Below are 17,250 nucleotides of genomic sequence, written 5' to 3'. Positions count from 1 at the left end.
ACTTGGATTTGTGTAGGTTGCACTACAGGGTCACACCTTCAGCCCTATCATCTTGGTGCAGACACAGTTTGAGTTTTGAATCCTGACATACCTTTCCAGTTTCTGCTCTCTGTACTCTGACAAGCAGGGGTAAGAGTTTTTTTGTTGGGGGTGATTATGAATAGCGCGTCCAGTAATTATATTTAATAGTAACGTGAAATCTTTTCGTATGTGTCAGTCAAATATTATTATCTTGAATTCATTTCTGTGAAAGGGTATGACGACGATTATATTGTAAATTGTTGAGTGTTGACTCTTATTGTGACAAGGTGGGTAAGGATAATTGTTGAACGCAGTTTATTTCTACTATATGTTTTTGCTAAATGCTTTGGTGAAGTGTGGATCCACCACAGTAAAAAAAAAAGGGGGAGGAGGGGAGAAAACTGTTGGTTTTAAACAGACTTTAAGGTATTTATTATTTTTTTAAAGTGTTAGTTTCTGCGATTTCTTGCACAATCCTGCTTTTCTTTGCCGTAGCTCTGTGTCCTGCTTTGACAGTGGCTGAATTGATTTCACGCGGAAGTGTTTTTCCTGGGCGTGCACAATGGCTTCGGCATGGGAGAAATTTGAATCGTTCCATCGGTGGATTTTGGAGAATGGAGGTAATTTATGCGCCATGCTTTCTTTTACAGATTAAAACGCGTCACACGCGTACAAGGTAAATGTGTGATCCTTGCAAACATCTTCATTTGAAGCAGACGTGTCAAGAAAGTCATGTCATACAATTCCTTCGTCTGTAGCCCGCCTTAAAATGACCCTGGTATGTCCATGCATTAGTCTACATAAAACATAAAGCCAAGTGCATTGTTTTTTTCTTTTTAGATAAAAGGACAGATCCGTGGCTGCTGGTGTATTCTCCTATGCCAGTCATCTGCGTATTTCTCTTTTATCTCGGTGTGATATGGATTGGACCCAGGCTGATGAAGAACAGAGAGCCTGTTGATCTCAAAGTTGTTCTCATTGTCTACAACTTTGCAATGGTGCTTCTCTCCATTTATATGTTTCACGAGGTAGGCTATGCTAGTGGTTGCATGCATTATAGTGTCTAAGTTGTAATAAAGTTCATGTTTCTTAGAACCTTTCTAACACCAGCTACTCATTTCATCATGACCAACCAGTTTCAGACTGGTTAGTCAACTAAGCTTATAATCAGACATGGGCAGTATTTCAATTATGTTTTTTTAAATGCGTATTTAATTAGCCTACTTTAGTGTATTTTGTCATTTGTATTTTGCAGGATTGGAAAAAATCAAATGTACTTTGTAACAAAATACTTTGAGGGGTTGTATTTAGAGTATTTAAAATACTTAAATACTTAACAAAAATCTCATCATTTCCCCCCCTCAAAAAGCCAAAAATTCATCACACAGTTAAATATAGCCTCTTACCTTGTATAACCATGACAATATGCTATGCTTATCATAGTCTGGGAGCCAAAGGTCAGAACTTTAGGACATGAACCCCATGACATGAGGATTTATGTAAGGTATCAACCAAGGTGTCCTGATCTATAGAAATAATGGAGGAGACTGAGGCAAAAACCTCCCCAATGCGAAACAGTCTCGGGTTTTCACCTCCCAGTTAATTAATTCTGTATATTGAGACACCTTACAGGATGTTACTTTATTTGTCCCCCGTGTTGCCAGTCATGTATGAAGGCAAAAGGCATGCATTTTAGCACAAAAAGGGAAATGCATTTCAAATTAAAAAGGCTAACCTGTTCAATCTGTTGTACTACTTTCATTGAATGCGGAAAATGATGGTGGGTAGTTTGAGAGTTGATTCCACTAATAATAATAATAATATCTTGGATTTATATAGCGCCTTTCATAATACCCAAGGTCGCTTAACAAATGAGAGGGGGGGGGGGAGTGTTAGGGGTCAAAGGACTTTGTGAAGAGAAATGTTTTGAGGTGCTTTTTGAACATGGACAGGGACGGGGCAGAGCGGACATGGAGTGGTAGGGTATTCCAGAGTGTGGGAGCATTGACAGAAAAAGCCCTGTCCCCAAAAGTCCGCAACCTGGTGCGGGGAATGGCCAGCAGGTCCTTGTCAGAGGACCGCAGGGAGCGTGACTGAGTGTAGGGGTGGAGGAGATCAGTGAGGTATTGAGGTGAGAGTCCATGGAGAGATTTGTAGGTGAGCAGGAGGATCTTGTAGGCGATGCGTGACTTAACTGGTAACCACTGAAGCTGTTGGAGAACGGGAGTGATATGCTGCCAAGGCTTTGTGTGGGTTAAAACCCTGGCAGCTGAGTTCTGAACATACTGGAGTCTGCTAAGGGCCTTGGTGGGCAGTCCAGACAGAACACCATTGCAGTAGTCCAGGCGGGAGGTTATGAAGGCATGGATGAGTGTCTCGGTTACTGAGGGTGTGAGTGAGGACCGAAGTCGTGAGATGCTTCTGAGGTGGTAGAAGGCAGACTTGGTGACGTTGTTAATGTGAGACCGGAAGGAGAGAGTGGAGTCAAGGATAACACCCAGGTTGCGCACCTCAGATGATGGGGAAATGGAGCAGCCATCCACGACCAGGGCCAGGTCTCCAATTTTCTTGAGCAGTGGTGCAGGGGCCACCATGAGCTCTGTCTTGTTACTGTTGAGTTTGAGTAGGTTTGTGGTCATCCATGATTTGAGTTCCTGCAGGCAGTTGACAAGTTGTGTGGGTGAGAGATGGGAGGAGGGGTTGGTGCTGATATAAAGCTGAGTGTCATCGGCGTAGCAGTGGAAGTTGAGTCCATGTTTACGGATAATATGACCCAGGGGTAGCATGTAAATGGTGAACAACAGAGGACCAAGCACAGAGCCCTGAGGCACGCCATGGTTGACGGGTGCTGGAACAGAGTTGGAGCCATTTAATGTGATGAATTGTTTCCGGCCTGTGAGGTAGGACCGGAACCAGGACAGTGCTGTGCCACTAAGGCCGATGAGTTCAGAGAGGCGACGGAGGAGGATGGTGTGGGAAACTGTATCAAAAGCTGCAGAAAGGTCAAGGAGGATGAGGATGGTGATGAGGCCATTGTCGGCAGCAAGCAGGAGGTCATTTGTGATTTTAATGAGGGCGGTCTCAGTGCTATGATGGGTTCTGAAACCAGATTGAAGAGGTTCAAAGAGCTCATGGTGGGACATGTGATGTTGAAGCTGGGCAGCCACTGCTCTTTCCAGGATTTTGCTAATGAAGGGGAGGTTGGAGATTGGACGATAGCTGTTGGGGTCGTCAGGGTCTGAGCCTGTTTTTTTGAGAGTGGGGATGACCGCTGCCATTTTGAAGCTGTTGCAAAGCCTGCTTTGAAGCTGTTGCAAAGCCTGCTTGTTGTCAGTTCAATCATCGTTTATATTGATATAGGATGCTGATTAATTTTTTTTGCTAGATCTACTTCATGGGTAGCCTGGCTCCGCCTTCCTACGTACTTCCGTTCAGTTTTCATTTCACTCCACTACGTAGTCTGGGTCTGTGGTATATTCACAGGTTTTCTCAAGACAAAAATGTGCAGGTCCAATCAGCGAACAGAGGGAGTAGCTGAGAACGATGACGTTGAGGTCGCTAGTTTGAGCATGTCACATCACGACCAAACGTTTATCAATTGGTTATGGCAGATCTGAGAGGCTCTGGGCAGAGTATCCGCATTCAAGGAAATTCATGCTTGGCAATGGAAAGTGTCCAGACTCTCTGTACATTATGAATGTACGATAGTATGGTAGGACCAGGCTACTTCAGCCCAAAGTAAAGAATTTAGGCCTCTGTCCGCCAATAAAAAAATTGTATTTCTTGTAGTTTATTTTAAAAGTTGGTATACCATGATTATTGTGGGGGTATTTTTGTATTTTCTAATTACTAATTACTTGTATTTTAATTAAATACATTTTTCACATCTGTATTTTGTATTTTATTTTGTTACATTTTCTACGCCAGTATTTGTATTTTGTAACAAAATAGTTTTTGATGTATTTGTACCCACCTCTGCGTATAATGTACATTGCAGAAAGCACTGAGCTTTAGACATGCAATTGCAACTTTCTTTTACAGCCAGTTAATGATCAATTTTTCTCTGTCATTATAGTTTCTGATGGCATCCTGGTTAGCTAACTACAGCTACCTCTGTCAACCAGTAGACTACAGCACCAGTCCTCTGGCCATGCGGGTAAATGAGATATGATCTTAGATTTTCAGTAGTTTGAGTATTGATACATGAGTTGTGGTCATAGACTGGTTGTAGGAGGCCTTCTTTTGATTAAGGTCTAAATACTGGTGTCTAAAACAGTATTTGTCATTTCAGTTGTTAGATCACGTTATTCAAATTCATATATTCCCTCTCCTCTGCTCTTCGTAAGCATGAAGTAGAAACAGTCTCATTGCAAGTTTACATAAGAATACTAACGCATGATCAAAGAAATGTCAATTGGAACTGTCTAGTTAGACATTTAAATCATCCTCTTTTCAACTCTGAAGGTTAAAGTTTAACTATTATAATTTCTTTTCTGTGACGGTGATGGCTTTCATATCTGTCATGTTCTCCTTTGGCAGATGGCCAGTGCGTGCTGGTGGTTCTTCTTCTCCAAAGTCATCGAGCTTAGTGACACGGTATGAATCGCAAACTCCTAGTTACAAGCGGAGTTCTGATCAGCCACAGAGCTTATACTGTTGAGTCTGTCTTTCTCATCCTGTAGATCTTTTTCATCTTGAGGAAAAAGAACAACCAGCTAACCTTCCTGCATGTGTATCACCACGGCACGATGATCTTCAACTGGTGGGCTGGGGTGAAGTATCTTGCTGGTGGGCAATGTAAGTGTCGCCGTGAAAGAGTTGAGGCCATGGCCACACAAACTCACCCGTCTATTGAGTTACAAATCCTCTGTACAAAGTTCACTGGGATTAGGCTGTTGTGTGTGTGTGAATAAATACATTTACTTGAATGTACCTTACACATAAGCTGGAATTCAGGACACTGTAATTTGAATATTTAGATGTACATTTTTGTTTGTTGTTGGGGTTTTTTTCAGCTTTCTTCATAGGTCTTCTGAACACCTTTGTGCACATTGTGATGTACTCTTACTATGGGCTGGCTGCGCTGGGACCTCATATGCAGAAGTACCTGTGGTGGAAGCGATATCTTACATCACTACAGCTGGTGAGTTTAGAGTAGCCTATAGGGTTTGTCAAGGCGGGTTGTTGTGATTTTCAGTGAGCGTGTTGTGTGTCTGGACGTGAGTTTATTATGTTATATATAATATATTCATTTCGGTGGATCACCATTGAACATATTTTTGGGAAACTTTTTCTTTTCTAAAATCATGTTGTCAGTTTAGTGTGCTGTCTGCTTGGCATCCCTTATTTTATGAAAACATTTATTCTGCCATCTCCTCGTAAATGTGCACAGTAGTGCTTCCTCTTAAAGTACAGTAAACTACATGATACCGTACATGGCACACTTCATAATAAGGCCACTGGAATAATTGTAGGCATTTGTGAGGTTTTCTAAATGGAGACTCCATGCACTGTTACAGATGCAGTTTGTCCTGTTGACCATCCACACCACCTACAACCTGTATGCGGACTGTGATTTCCCCGATGCCATGAATGTAGTGGTGTGCACGTACCTGCTGAGTCTCATTGTGCTCTTCAGCAACTTCTATTACCAGAGCTACGTCACCCGGAAGAGCAAGAAGTCATAGTGGACAAAGTGTGAAGATGGACGGTCCACTACTCTGCTAAATCTCTTTACAAGAGAAACTATGAAGCCATTCACAACAATTGTGAGGACATTTTCACTGTAGGCTACTGAATGTCTTTCCTGAAATGTTTACTGTCCCTGTCTTTATTAAAGAAACAACAGAAGTGGTGTCGGTTTTGAATACGTCTGCTTTTTAATATGTTGGAATAATTATAATAGAATGTTATGTAGAAATAAATAGTATTGTTCAGTGGGTAAGTTGATAGTAAAAAAATCAACAACAGTGAATTTAAGTGGAAAAGTGACGCTCCAAATTTGATCTCGCGATGCGACGTGACGTCATAAGACCTTTAATCCAATGATACTTCCCTTCCCCAACAACGTCTAGGAATGGGTAAGTGTCCCTTCAAAGAATCAAGGTTCATCGACCACTGTCAGAATGTCACTTATCATAGACGCTGTTGCGGACATTTGTGATATAGGCATCCACTAATGTTTTGTTATTGTGTATTTTAATAGAGCCACTAAGATGGCGCATTACCTTGGAACTGTCACAGCGAGTCGAGACAGATAGGCCACTAATGGCCATTAAGTGTCTTTATTTTAGCCTACACTGTAAAGTTAGATCAATGTTGCATTCGATTGAAATGCATGTCCGCTAAAAGGGAATGTAAATGTGTGCATGTCTCTGTGCGCTAACTTGCACTATGGCGCTTGCTTTCTGTATATCAATGTCACCGCTTGAGTGGTACTTTTTGACGCACACCTGTAGGTATCTCCCGGGATCACTGGCACAAGCGTCGCAAGACAGGCGGCAAAAGGAAGCCCTACCACAAGAAAAGAAAGTATGAGCTTGGCCGTCCACCCGCAAACACAAAGGTATGACAGCGGTGTCTCCGACTTTCACCAGTAGGCACATGCCAGTTCTCTTGAGTTGGTTGCTATTATTGTCCTCCAAGGAGCATCGTCTAGCTCTGCCGTCCTTATGCACACAAGGCAATCCAGACCATTTTCATTTACAGTAGTTCTCTCAGATGATGAATGGACTTACCAAGTGCTGCCAAAGGGCATCCTTCTCTATCTTCAAGAAACTCTTGAAGACCCAGCTCTTTCGAGAGTAGGCTAGTAGGCTACCTCTCAAAACACTTACCATGCACTTACCATACACCTCTCCTCTTCCCTCTACCCTCACCTCCTCTTCCTTCGAGCTCTACCACTCCTATATACTGACCAGCACTTAAACCTCTGCACTCCCAGCCTCTGGTAAATGTTGAACTAGGCCTGTTTACTATTGCCCAAGATCCTGCAGCTGGAATGTTAATCTTTATTTTTGAATTTACTTTGGATAAAATGAATACATGTAAATGCAGTAGCCTAAAACTTAAATGCTGTGTATTTCCAGTGTGATGGACACACATGGCTGTTTTCTTGACAGATTGGCCCCCGTCGTATCCACACGGTGCGTGTCCGTGGTGGCAATAAGAAGTACCGAGCTTTGAGGCTAGATGCGGGTAACTTCTCTTGGGGCTCTGAATGTAAGTCCACTTACCATGCAGTTCTCTGGCAGGGTTGAGATGAGAAACCAGTTTGGACATAGGTATTTTAATAAAGTTAAACAACTGAGCACTAATATTGGTTTTTTTCCCCCCATTAGTGCTATTACCTAATTTTGTCTTTGTGGTTGTGGGTGATATATGAGACAGTATAGCCACAAAAGTGCTGGAAGACGTTGTGAAACAAACAACATACAGTAGACGACTTCTTTGAGTGGCCTTTGTTAAACATATGTGTATGTACAGTATAATGTGGTTGGCCTGTGTGGCATTGGAGGTATGCACTTGACGCTGACACAATTTATCTCTGCACCCTTTCTGAAAATTGTGGTGGAAATTGTTTTATAGTGCCTTTAGGAAATGTGGCCAGGCTTTAGTCTACTTAGCATTTTGTCAGGTCTTAAATTTTATAACTTCCTTTGAGAGATATTGTAACAATCCAGAGCTCCAGCTGCTTTAGAATGGACCATGTTACTCCAGTGAGCTGTGCTCACAGCATGAAGTGAATGGCAGAGAATTCCAGAGAATCAAACTGTTGTGAAATCCGATCGGGCTCTCTTTGAGACCTTGTCCAGTTTTCATATACTGTAACTGCATATTCCCTCAAGTCCTGTCATCGCTTCCATCTTTCAGAGGGCTATCACTTGATCAGAACCGAATATGCCTCCAGGGCAAATGTGTTGCGCAAGTTTAGGACACCACAAGGAGATAAAAGGCCATGGATTAAAGAGAGACGTCGTACAGCATGCGGTTCCAGGCAATAATGTTGTGTGGTTGAAATAAAAGCTATGTTCGGTTCGTTATATTCTACAAAGAACTAAACACCTCTCTTTGGCTCCCTGTGGAAACTCATGAAAGAGTCCTGTTACGAGTTGCCCTTAAAAGAACCCAGAGCTGTGGTCAAAGTTGGCTGGCATATGATACAAAGACTTTGGAGATAAGGTTAAAGGCTTAACGTCCTATTTTTGTTTTGCAGGCTGCACTCGTAAAACCAGGATCATTGATGTGGTCTATAACGCATCCAATAACGAGCTGGTGCGGACCAAAACCCTGGTGAAGAACTGCATCATTCTGGTGGACAGCACCCCCTTCAGACAGTGGTATGAGGGCCACTACGCCGTCCCTCTGGGCCGCAAGAAGGCAGCAAAGCTGGTACATGTCCAGCATGCAGACACTCAGCCCTGACCTCAGCAGCTGAACCAGTCGAGAACATTGTTTATCTTAATTTTAAACCCATTATATGGCTTTTGTGTCTAGCTCAGACTGTAACTGAATTTCTTCACACATTTTCATGAATTACATCTATAATCTTTTTGAACTACATCTCATATCTTTTGAGCGAAGGCTGTAGAGTAAAATACACTTCCCAGAAGCACACTGTGATCTGAAATGCAATCGTTCTGGCCTTAGACACCTGAGGAGGAAGAGGTGCTGAACAGGAAGAGGTCCAAGAAGGTCCAGAAGAAGATCGAGGGCCGCAGGAAGAAGGGCAAGATCAGCAGTCTGCTGGAGGAGCAGTTTATGCAGGGCAAGCTGCTCGGTGAGTCCCGGGCCTTCACAAACGATTACGCTTATTTTCTCATTGGTGTTTTTGTGAACTATATCTTTCTCTCTTGCAGCATGCATTGCCTCAAAACCTGGGCAGTGTGGCAGAGCTGATGGCTACATCCTGGAAGGTAAGGAGCTGGAGTTCTACCTGAGGAAGATCAAGGCAAAGAGAGGCAAATAGACTGACACCAGAGGCTCTAAATAACCAAATATCTGTGATTTATAGACATTTTTCGTTTAAATGTTCACCATTTTGTTCTGTAGACCATGGTGAAAACACAGTTTTATTTCTTCAAAATATTAGTTATATTTCAACTAAATATCCATGCCTCTGAAGGCAGGTTTTAAACCCTTTTGTTGATTGACGTTGGCTGAGTTTTGTTGTTCTCTCATGGTAGCATTCGCTGTATAACCTGACCAGTTATGGCTTCAAAAATAAAACAGTACGCAGTTGGTTACTATTACATCTGTTGGATATTTCCCTGCATTCTTTAGTTCAGAATATCTCCACTAGAGGTCACTGTGTGACCAAGTGTGCTCACTTTCTCAGCCATGGCTTACACAGGAACATGGTGCTTGAAAAATGAACACCCACACACATACACCGTTCAGAAGTAGCCCTTCACTGTATATTACCATCATAATAATTCAGTTACTGACTGACTTTGGGCTTCAGTTTCTGTTGAGCATTTTAAAAAACAACAACAAAAAAGAATATATTCAACATATCAATAAAGCAGAATTGAACTTGGGAGGCAAGTGTCCTATGACTGGATATGTGAAATGAATTAATTGAAATGAATTGAGTCATTTATTTTGTTAAACTTTGAAAAGAGGAAAAATACAATAGAAACCACTTTAAAACAAACTGTACACTTTATACAGCTGGTGATAGAGTTGATCGAGAGTTGCACAACACTGTCCTCTTCACTTTAAGTCTGAAACTTTAAAAAAAAAAAAACATTTGAATACCCCCAGTGATGCTCAATGAGATGCTACAATTGCGCTTTGAAAGTGAAAACTGGTAGAAATACCAGAGCCCTTCATACGGTGAGCCCTGCCAAAGTCAACTGAGCAAGAGCCAAAGACGATATGGATTGCTCAGATGCTAAGAATGTTAGACTTAGAACATAACTAGAGGACAGTATTGCAACAAATTTCCTGTTCAAAGCAAGTTGCAAGTCACCCATTCGCCCTGATCCCTCTGATATAAAAACAAAACAAAAACATCGCAAGCGTGATTCCACGGACAAACACTGCAAAACTAAATATTTCTCTCTACACTTCAGCCAATAGAGGATGGGAAGGAGGGGGGGAAAGAAAAGAAAAAAATAACAATGCTGAAATGGGAGGGCCAGATTCACATGTAAATAATTACAAAACAGGTGGCTGGAGATGTATTTCTGAGTTTATGCTACAACATAGGTATTCCATAGGGTTTGGATGCAGCAATTCCTCAAGCACATACGGTGGTAGCTGGGACTGATGGAAGCTGTGTGGAGACAGTAGAGTAGAGGTATAAAATGTAAGCGATTTGAAGTATGCTTGCCCAACTGACAACTGCAGTCCGTGGCCTGTCCATGACATTCGGCAGTCCCTTTGCTTTGCTACCATGAAAAGACGAGTTCATTGAAATACCTCTCTTTTAGGAAGTGAGTCTTTGGGTGTTTGATGTAAACCTTGTACACAGACTGAGTGAGAACTTTGAAAAGGGAGAGTGGGGGGGGAAGGTTTCTGCTGCTTGAGCAGGTGGCTGGCTGGTGGTGTTGTTGTTGTTGTTGGTGAGTCCAGCCTTTCGTTTCTTTTTTTTTTATGTTGATCTTGTTGTTGTTGAACATTCACGTCTCTGTGTACACCGAAGACATCTGGCCAAGGCTGCGATCAAAGCTGCCCACCTGAAAGAAGACGCTCTCCTCTGGGCCTGGAGAAAACTGGCAACCTGAGCCCTGGATATCCGGCACCAGGCTGAACCCTGTCGGTGAAAAAGCCGGCACAAACCCGTGAGACAGCCGACCTCGATGGAGAGAGGTTAACCGGACTTACACGCTCACAACCACTTTGTCTCTCAGACAGCAGTATCATATGTTGTGAAAGAGTTCTGCAAAGCCCACTCTAAATCTACCTGCATGCACAATGCCAGGTGTTATTGTACGTTCTGAGTGACTCTTTGACCGGGGAAGCGGTCAAGGAGAAGTGAGCGTTTTCTCTCGGTTTACAAAAAGCTTACCTGCGGAGGAGGAGTTGGCCGAGCCGGTCATGTGAAACCCGTTGTGCTGGTGTGAGTTGAAGCCATGAGAATCCCCTGCCAGGTGAACGCCGCTGATTGATTGGTCCATTCTGTAATTGTCTCCGAAATGGAAGCAGCTCTGAAAGTTGCCTCTGTAATCTGCCAAGAAAAAAAAAGACGGGATCTCGCTGTTGATCTTTTTTTCTTTCTGAAGCAGGTAACAGTAACGGTCAGAGAATGAAAATGATTAATCTAAATGTGTTCAACTTGGGCAGCAGGTTTTATGAAGACACATCTTTAATCAACATTTGATATTTGCATTGGACAGCTAGGATAGTTATATCAGATAAGCCTAAATGTACAAAAATTCACCAGAATCTTAACAGTGTATTAAGGTTTCAGAACCAAAATCTAGTATGATGGAGTTCAGACAGCTCAGAATATACTGTATACTATTTACAAAAAGTAGACAATTAGTTGACAACACGAACTGTGACATGGAAGAAGGATTTAATTCTGACTCCAACCAGGGTGCACACATCCACACTGGCATACACCACAAACTAACAGCTCAGTATAGAGCTACGATGCCCTTACTTATGAGCTATTTTACTGACAGATTCGGTATGCGATTGGGATGACATTTGTGCTTACAGTTCCTCAGAGATAAATGAATGGCAGCAGACAAGAATTTGGGGTGGTCCAGCATTTTTGTACTGTTCTTCCTCAACTATGCATCGCATCTACAATGTTTCAGCCACAAAACAATGGCAGACCAACAGTGATCTCTCTTAATTGCGCTAAAAACAGTGCCCTTTCTCGTCAGATAACTCTGAGCCTGTTTAAATATTTATCTGAGTGTGGAAACTCAGGGGGCGGTGAGTTAACAACCGCTCCCCCTCTGGCCGTTTGTAACCAACTGCATAACGTGTTGGTGCTTTTATGTAATTTTCTCGCTTTGAAAGGAGTCTTGAATCGCTGACTTGAATGTAAATAATTCTCACTAAACGCACCTAAGACCCTATGGCACACCATAGCAGTATTTCCACGCAATTGCTCAACACAAAAGATCACTATAACATGCACTTATGTGGCCCTGCAAATGACTGGGTCTTTAAATGTCAGGATTGAGAGTGTTGCTCAACACATTCCACTTGTGGGAAACAACTCTGGGGTACTGACAGTACAAAGAAATGTGGGTAAAAAAAAAAAAAGCGAAGAAGAGAGTCCTGTTTAATTCCTTACCTTCACTGAAGGGCAGGTTGTGGAAGTTGGTGTATGGCTTGTGGTGTGTGTGGAGATGCTGCTGGCTGCCTACGCAGTTCTGAGGCTTCTCCAGAGACGGAGGCGGCGAGGCGGTACTCTTCATGGAGCTCAGGCCTGGAGACAGCAGAGGGCCTGGCATGCTGCAGCACACAAGAAAAGATAGAGGAGCACAAGACACATTAGACTGGCTGGCAGGAGGTCTGGGGGGAGAGAATGTCACTATACAGTGAGTGCAAGATCCCTGTTAATGTCCACCTTGTCATGGGTTTAATTACATACTCGAATTCCATGATGAGTTTCAGATTTTTTCAAAATCTGAAAATGATTGATAGTTGAACAGTATTTCAATGTCTTTCACATTAACACCCAAAAGCAACCATGTGATTGAACCGATCAGCTTTGTTTTTACAGATAACCAAAGAATGTTACCAAAACGGAACCCTATCATGTCTCCTGATTGGTAGGACACAACTATCCAGTCTACTGTACGAGGTCAGCATAGGAGGACCGTACACCTGTGAAACCTCTGACACCTCTGACCAGTGAAGCGTCGCCAGCCACTACAACAGGTACACAGCACTGCTGAAAGCCCTGAACACACCACTTCAGAACAACAGTCTTGGCCATCCCAGTGCAGCCTGTATGAACAGTATCATTTTACGGACTGATTGCAGAGATAAGGACCGGAGCATGAGGCCCATGCTTCAGACCCTTCAGAATCCTATGCTAAAGCCATAGATTTCATTGTTCTGCTCATCTCTTTATGGGATACGAGAGGGTCTGATTAAATGTATTTTTTTTTACCAAGACGGCCCCGTTTGGCTTTGAGGGGGAAACAATAACAATGAGCTGTATGTTTTCCTCCGCATAGAGATTAATGGTGAAATTAGCCAAATGTCATCTGCTGTGACATCCTCCCCTTACATCACTTTATGGCGCTTTTAACATCATCCCCTCCTCATTACGAAGGAAACGAGGGAGCATGGTTTTGATCAAGCCCCCAAAACGTTTTGTTGAGCGGCTCTCTCTAGGAGAAGAGTATTCATTCTTCATTCCAGATGGTGGGCTTACATAACGTGCCCCCAATATACTGTACACATACACACTGGGTTTTGCTCGGGGGGTAGCTACGATAGCTTCTTCATAGGATTCTTGCATTGTGATTAAATAAATACGCCTTTGTTAACTGCATTAGATGCAGCTGTCACAGGCAAAGGCTGAAGATATGCAAAAGCTAAAATCACTCAAACCGAGGAGCCCGTGCCAGGCGAATAGTTCTGTGAAGTCCTAACCTCATTCAAGGCTCTTGTCATTCACTTCACACATCAAAGACTCACACTTTGCATTAAACATACCACATTTCAGAGGGAATACAAAACAAAAACAAACCGGATGAATTGCCTGTTTCAAACCGAAATATGACAAACAGATGCTTGTCCCAACCATTAGAGAATTTTTAATGCTGGGATATTAGGAAAACATGCAAGCAGCATGGGTCGGTGGGGAGGTAGGCAGAGGACAGCGAAATGTAATTAAACACATCCATCCATATTGTTCTCTGGTTACAGTAGATCCTTTGAACATAACTTAGCAAAAAACGTAATTGCATCAGACAGATTTATGAGCTGCATGTTTTCTGAAATACTGAAATTTGAAGTTCAACAGGGTGCTTGAAGCTCTAGTGGAGTCTGTCCTCATTTGAAATGACTATTATGCATTAATAGACGCTAGCAACATATGTGTTGTAAACATTTGTATAAATCTTCCATATCAGTGTTTCTAGCACAGCGCTCTTGACAAGCGATTCACAATAGATAACCTTAAGGTTCACATTAGAGTTCATTAAAGTCATCTGCCTCACTTCCTGTTTTGACAACTCACTCACGACTATTATTTCTTCCTACTATTACTGTTCTTCACCGCGGCTTGATATCATTAATGTGGCGTACACTGTGGGTTGTTCCGTGCCTAAGAATAGAACCAGAGGAAAGAGCGAATGCTTGTGTGTGTGTGTGTGAGTGTGTGTGTGTGTGTGTGTGTGTGTGTGTGTGTGTGTGTGTGTGTGTGTGTGTGTGTGTGTGTGTGTGTGTGTGTGTGTGTGTGTGTGTGTGTGTGTGTGTGTGTGTGTGTGTGTGTGTGTGTGTGTGTGTGTGTGTGTGTGTGGTGCAGGGTTACAGAAGCCCTCTGGAGCCCCGCAGCTCTGGGAAAACACACGTGCCTCTCGGCCACGCTCCCCCAACAGATACGGCGAGCGGCCCTAATCGCTGAGAGGGCCGGGCCTGAGAGAAGCTTTCAGCAGACGTCCACCGCAGGATTTAAAACCTTTCGCCTCGATTCGCTCTTCTCCTCGTGTTTCACTCTGCAAACAACCCAAAAAGCCTCAGCCTCGTTTAAGGAAGGGAGCAGCGAGGAAAATAATCAAGTAATTCCTTGTGCTTTTGCACTGTCACCAAACGGCGTGACTCATGAGGTCTCTAACTCTCTCTCTCTCTCCCTCCCTCCCTCATCTCTCTCTCTCTCTATCACTCTCTCTCCCTCTCTCTTTCTCTCTCCCCCTTCTTTTTCCGCCTAATGGGCCACAGGCTTAAAAGGTTGTGGTAACATTTTCACAGGGCCCCGGCTGCAGCCAAACATCGTCCCAACGTTTGTGCAACGCAGCTCGAGAGGGGGAGTGGGAGCGGGAGCGGCACGGTGCGTGTTAGCGCTGGCTCATGTTCCCGGTGAGCATGGCTAATCCCCGCACTGGCACAGGCCCCAGCGCCGCCGTCGCCATGTGTTTCTCCGCAGAGAGAGAGCGAGAGAGTGAGAGAGCGAGAGAGAGACAGGAGAGGGAGGCCTTCTCCCTCCTTCCCTCCCTCCCTCTCTCCCCTCCCTCTCCTGGGAGCTGCTGTCAGCACAAACTCAGGAAACAGTTATACTGTTCATATTTTTACAAGCAGCCTCTATGTGCAGCTAAAGTGAATCATAAGATAATCACGGCCAGCTGCCCCACGCTCAGGCTTAAGGAATGAGGGGAATCTTTCATATGCAATATAAATCTCTCCCGCCGGTATTTACCTTCGCCCATCATCCGCGTGCTTCACAGTGCCTTTTCCAGCCGCACCACTATGCACTTTTTTCTCCTCTTTTCTTTTCTTTTCTTTCTTTCTTTCTCGCTTTCTTTCTCTGCTCTGATCTGCCGTCCGTCTCCCCCTTTTCCCCCTCGTTGCTATGAGAGCGGTACGACCTCTGACCTCAGTTCCTGAAGAGATTTGGCCCGACACGCACACACACTCAATCACACACACACACACACACACACACACACACACACACAGAGACACTCACACTGACTCAAACACACACAGACTCAATCACACACTAAATCACACTCACTCTCTCTCACACACACACACACACAAACACGCACGCACACACACACACATCCTCACTTCCTCTCTCTCACACACACACCGGGATGCACGACTGAAGTGATGGAGGGAGATGAGGTGAGAGAGTCAGGGGTTATGACACGTGTAAAAGGTGAATCGCCGCGATGCGACGGGCCCTCATGAGGGATCGGTGTGTGTGACCGATCGCCAGCTCGTACATTACTCCCTGGAGGTGGGCGTGGGGTGACGAACCGTTCCGTGGGCTGAGCGAGCCATGATTCACGGGGACCAGTCATGTGAGAACCAGAACGTGCAGAGGGGGGCGACTGTGGGAACCCCTCTCTCCACAGACAGGGGGGATCAATGCGACTGACTCAGTTTGTCATGACGTACTGTAGCGGACAAAACGAGCTGAGCTTGATTGTGTGAGCAAGGGGCGAGTCAGTGTGCACAGGCTATCGGATAATGTGAGGTGTACCAGGAGTCATGGAACCGGAGCACCGAAAAACAACCTCATCATCAACCTCATCATCATTCAGTGCTTATGCAGACTATTTGCAGTCGTAAAATGACTGGCTTAAACGTAATAAAGAAAACTCTGACACTAAAATAGCCCCCTATAGAGTTCTCCCGAGTTGTCCTCCACTGAAATAAGACTTCGGCCCGAGTTCAATTATCTCAGGGTAACAGCCGCGTCACCAATCACAGAAATCCCTCGCAGATGTGTGCTGGAGAAGATGTCACCTTGGGCTGTAAACGCTCGTTGTGCGCGAGAGCTCCTGAGATGAGATGAGACGAGACGCGACGAGACGAGATGATGTCACCTGCAGGTCGTCTTTTGGCAGAGCCGCATCTTCCTCATCGCACGGAGCGGAGCGGGGCGAGGCGAGGGAGGATGAGGGGGGATCAGCGGAGGGAAAACAGAGCGAGACGAGCACTCGGGGATGAAGATTCATGAGGAGGTCTGCTCCGCGCCTCGTTCGTCTTCCCTCACCTGTCGACGCTCCGGCGCTCCTCTGGGAACGGCCAATCCGGGTTCCGACAGGGCCGACGTTAACCACGTCCCCCACCCCTCCACCCACCTCCACAACCCCTCCACCTCCCCTCCATCCCTCCATCCCTCCCTCCCTCCCTGCACACACTCCGCTGATGGATCGCAGGGGCGGCTCTTTTTTGGCGAGGGACGGTGGGAATGCTTCTGGTTCTGGTTAGCGGCCGTAAAGCCGCGCGTGAGAGAGATGGGCCTCGCCGCTGGAGCCCTCAAGCCCGTGTCTAAATAGAGCTCAAACTGCCCCGGGCCGCGCAAAAGCCCCGGCTTTCGGCTCCCTGGGAAAACTGGCTGGATGGCATGGTGAACCTGGGCAAGTCACCGCCGCCGTTCGCAGCACTTGAATGCCGGAAAAAAAACGGACTGGAATAGGATCTCCATTACATCAATAACCCTTGTCTGGTCTGCGTATAAATGATTTGCAATCCCACTGAACCCAGCCTACTGTTAGCAGCCATGTTGAAACAGTGTGCCCAAAATTATTATAATTTTGACGTGAGTAAGTGCGGCAGAGGGAAGATAAAACAATT

At 44.6% G+C, this 17,250-nt stretch overlaps 3 protein-coding genes across 6 annotated transcripts in view; 2 read left to right on the top strand and 1 right to left on the bottom strand.

The window, feature by feature from the left end:
* The first annotated feature begins 15 nt into the window (after positions 1-15).
* On the top strand, positions 16-6,576 carry elovl8b (ELOVL fatty acid elongase 8b). 4 transcript variants are annotated; one of them, XM_062555727.1, is made up of 8 exons: positions 16-129; positions 517-641; positions 862-1,049; positions 4,097-4,177; positions 4,561-4,617; positions 4,704-4,818; positions 5,037-5,164; positions 5,541-5,875. In XM_062555727.1, the coding sequence occupies exons 2-8, from the start codon at positions 584-586 to the stop codon at positions 5,706-5,708; spliced, it is 795 nt and encodes a 264-aa protein (XP_062411711.1). In that variant the 5' UTR covers positions 16-129; positions 517-583; the 3' UTR covers positions 5,709-5,875. The 4 variants fall into 4 exon arrangements, 3 of the variants coding, with proteins under 3 accessions (XP_062411711.1, XP_062411712.1, XP_062411713.1); XM_062555728.1 differs by having other exon boundaries at positions 95-129; positions 538-641; XM_062555729.1 differs by lacking the exon at positions 16-129 and adding an exon at positions 346-447 and having other exon boundaries at positions 538-641.
* On the top strand, positions 6,042-9,560 carry rps8b (ribosomal protein S8b). The gene is made up of 6 exons (XM_062555730.1): positions 6,042-6,101; positions 6,480-6,586; positions 7,143-7,242; positions 8,237-8,412; positions 8,671-8,800; positions 8,880-9,560. Exons 1-6 carry the CDS (start codon positions 6,098-6,100, stop codon positions 8,987-8,989), a joined length of 627 nt encoding a protein of 208 aa, XP_062411714.1. The 5' UTR covers positions 6,042-6,097; the 3' UTR covers positions 8,990-9,560.
* Positions 9,561-9,700: 140 nt separating this feature from the next.
* LOC134102434 (zinc finger protein GLIS1) overlaps positions 9,701-17,250 on the bottom strand; it is a 39,708-nt gene continuing 32,158 nt past the window's right edge. Inside the window, exons 8-10 of the mRNA XM_062556532.1 lie at positions 12,281-12,441; positions 11,036-11,194; positions 9,701-10,780 (exon numbers count right to left, since the gene is read on the bottom strand). Of these exons, the coding sequence (XP_062412516.1) occupies positions 10,647-10,780; positions 11,036-11,194; positions 12,281-12,441 (454 nt within the window). The 3' untranslated portion in view covers positions 9,701-10,646. The remainder of the gene's footprint in view (positions 10,781-11,035; positions 11,195-12,280; positions 12,442-17,250) is intronic.

The sequence above is a fragment of the Sardina pilchardus genome, chromosome 15, assembly GCF_963854185.1.
Source record: "Sardina pilchardus chromosome 15, fSarPil1.1, whole genome shotgun sequence".
Taxonomy (NCBI): domain Eukaryota; kingdom Metazoa; phylum Chordata; class Actinopteri; order Clupeiformes; family Clupeidae; genus Sardina; species Sardina pilchardus.
Note: the sequence above shows the minus strand (reverse complement) of the source record. Positions and strands in the feature narration are given on the sequence as shown.

What these genes read in the sequence shown, in the direction of transcription:
- elovl8b (XM_062555727.1), top strand. Translation starts at nt 584, where the DNA reads ATGGCTTCGGCATGGGAGAAATTTGAATCGTTCCATCGGTGGATTTTG. An exon ending in GTGGATTTTGGAGAATGGAG is followed by an intron (nt 642 to 861) that starts GTAATTTATGCG and finishes TTTTCTTTTTAG; the next exon opens with ATAAAAGGACAGATCCGTGG. An exon ending in CCAGTCCTCTGGCCATGCGG is followed by an intron (nt 4,178 to 4,560) that starts GTAAATGAGATA and finishes CTCCTTTGGCAG; the next exon opens with ATGGCCAGTGCGTGCTGGTG.
- rps8b (XM_062555730.1), top strand. An exon ending in GCAAGAAGGCAGCAAAGCTG is followed by an intron (nt 8,413 to 8,670) that starts GTACATGTCCAG and finishes TTCTGGCCTTAG; the next exon opens with ACACCTGAGGAGGAAGAGGT. An exon ending in TATGCAGGGCAAGCTGCTCG is followed by an intron (nt 8,801 to 8,879) that starts GTGAGTCCCGGG and finishes TCTCTCTTGCAG; the next exon opens with CATGCATTGCCTCAAAACCT.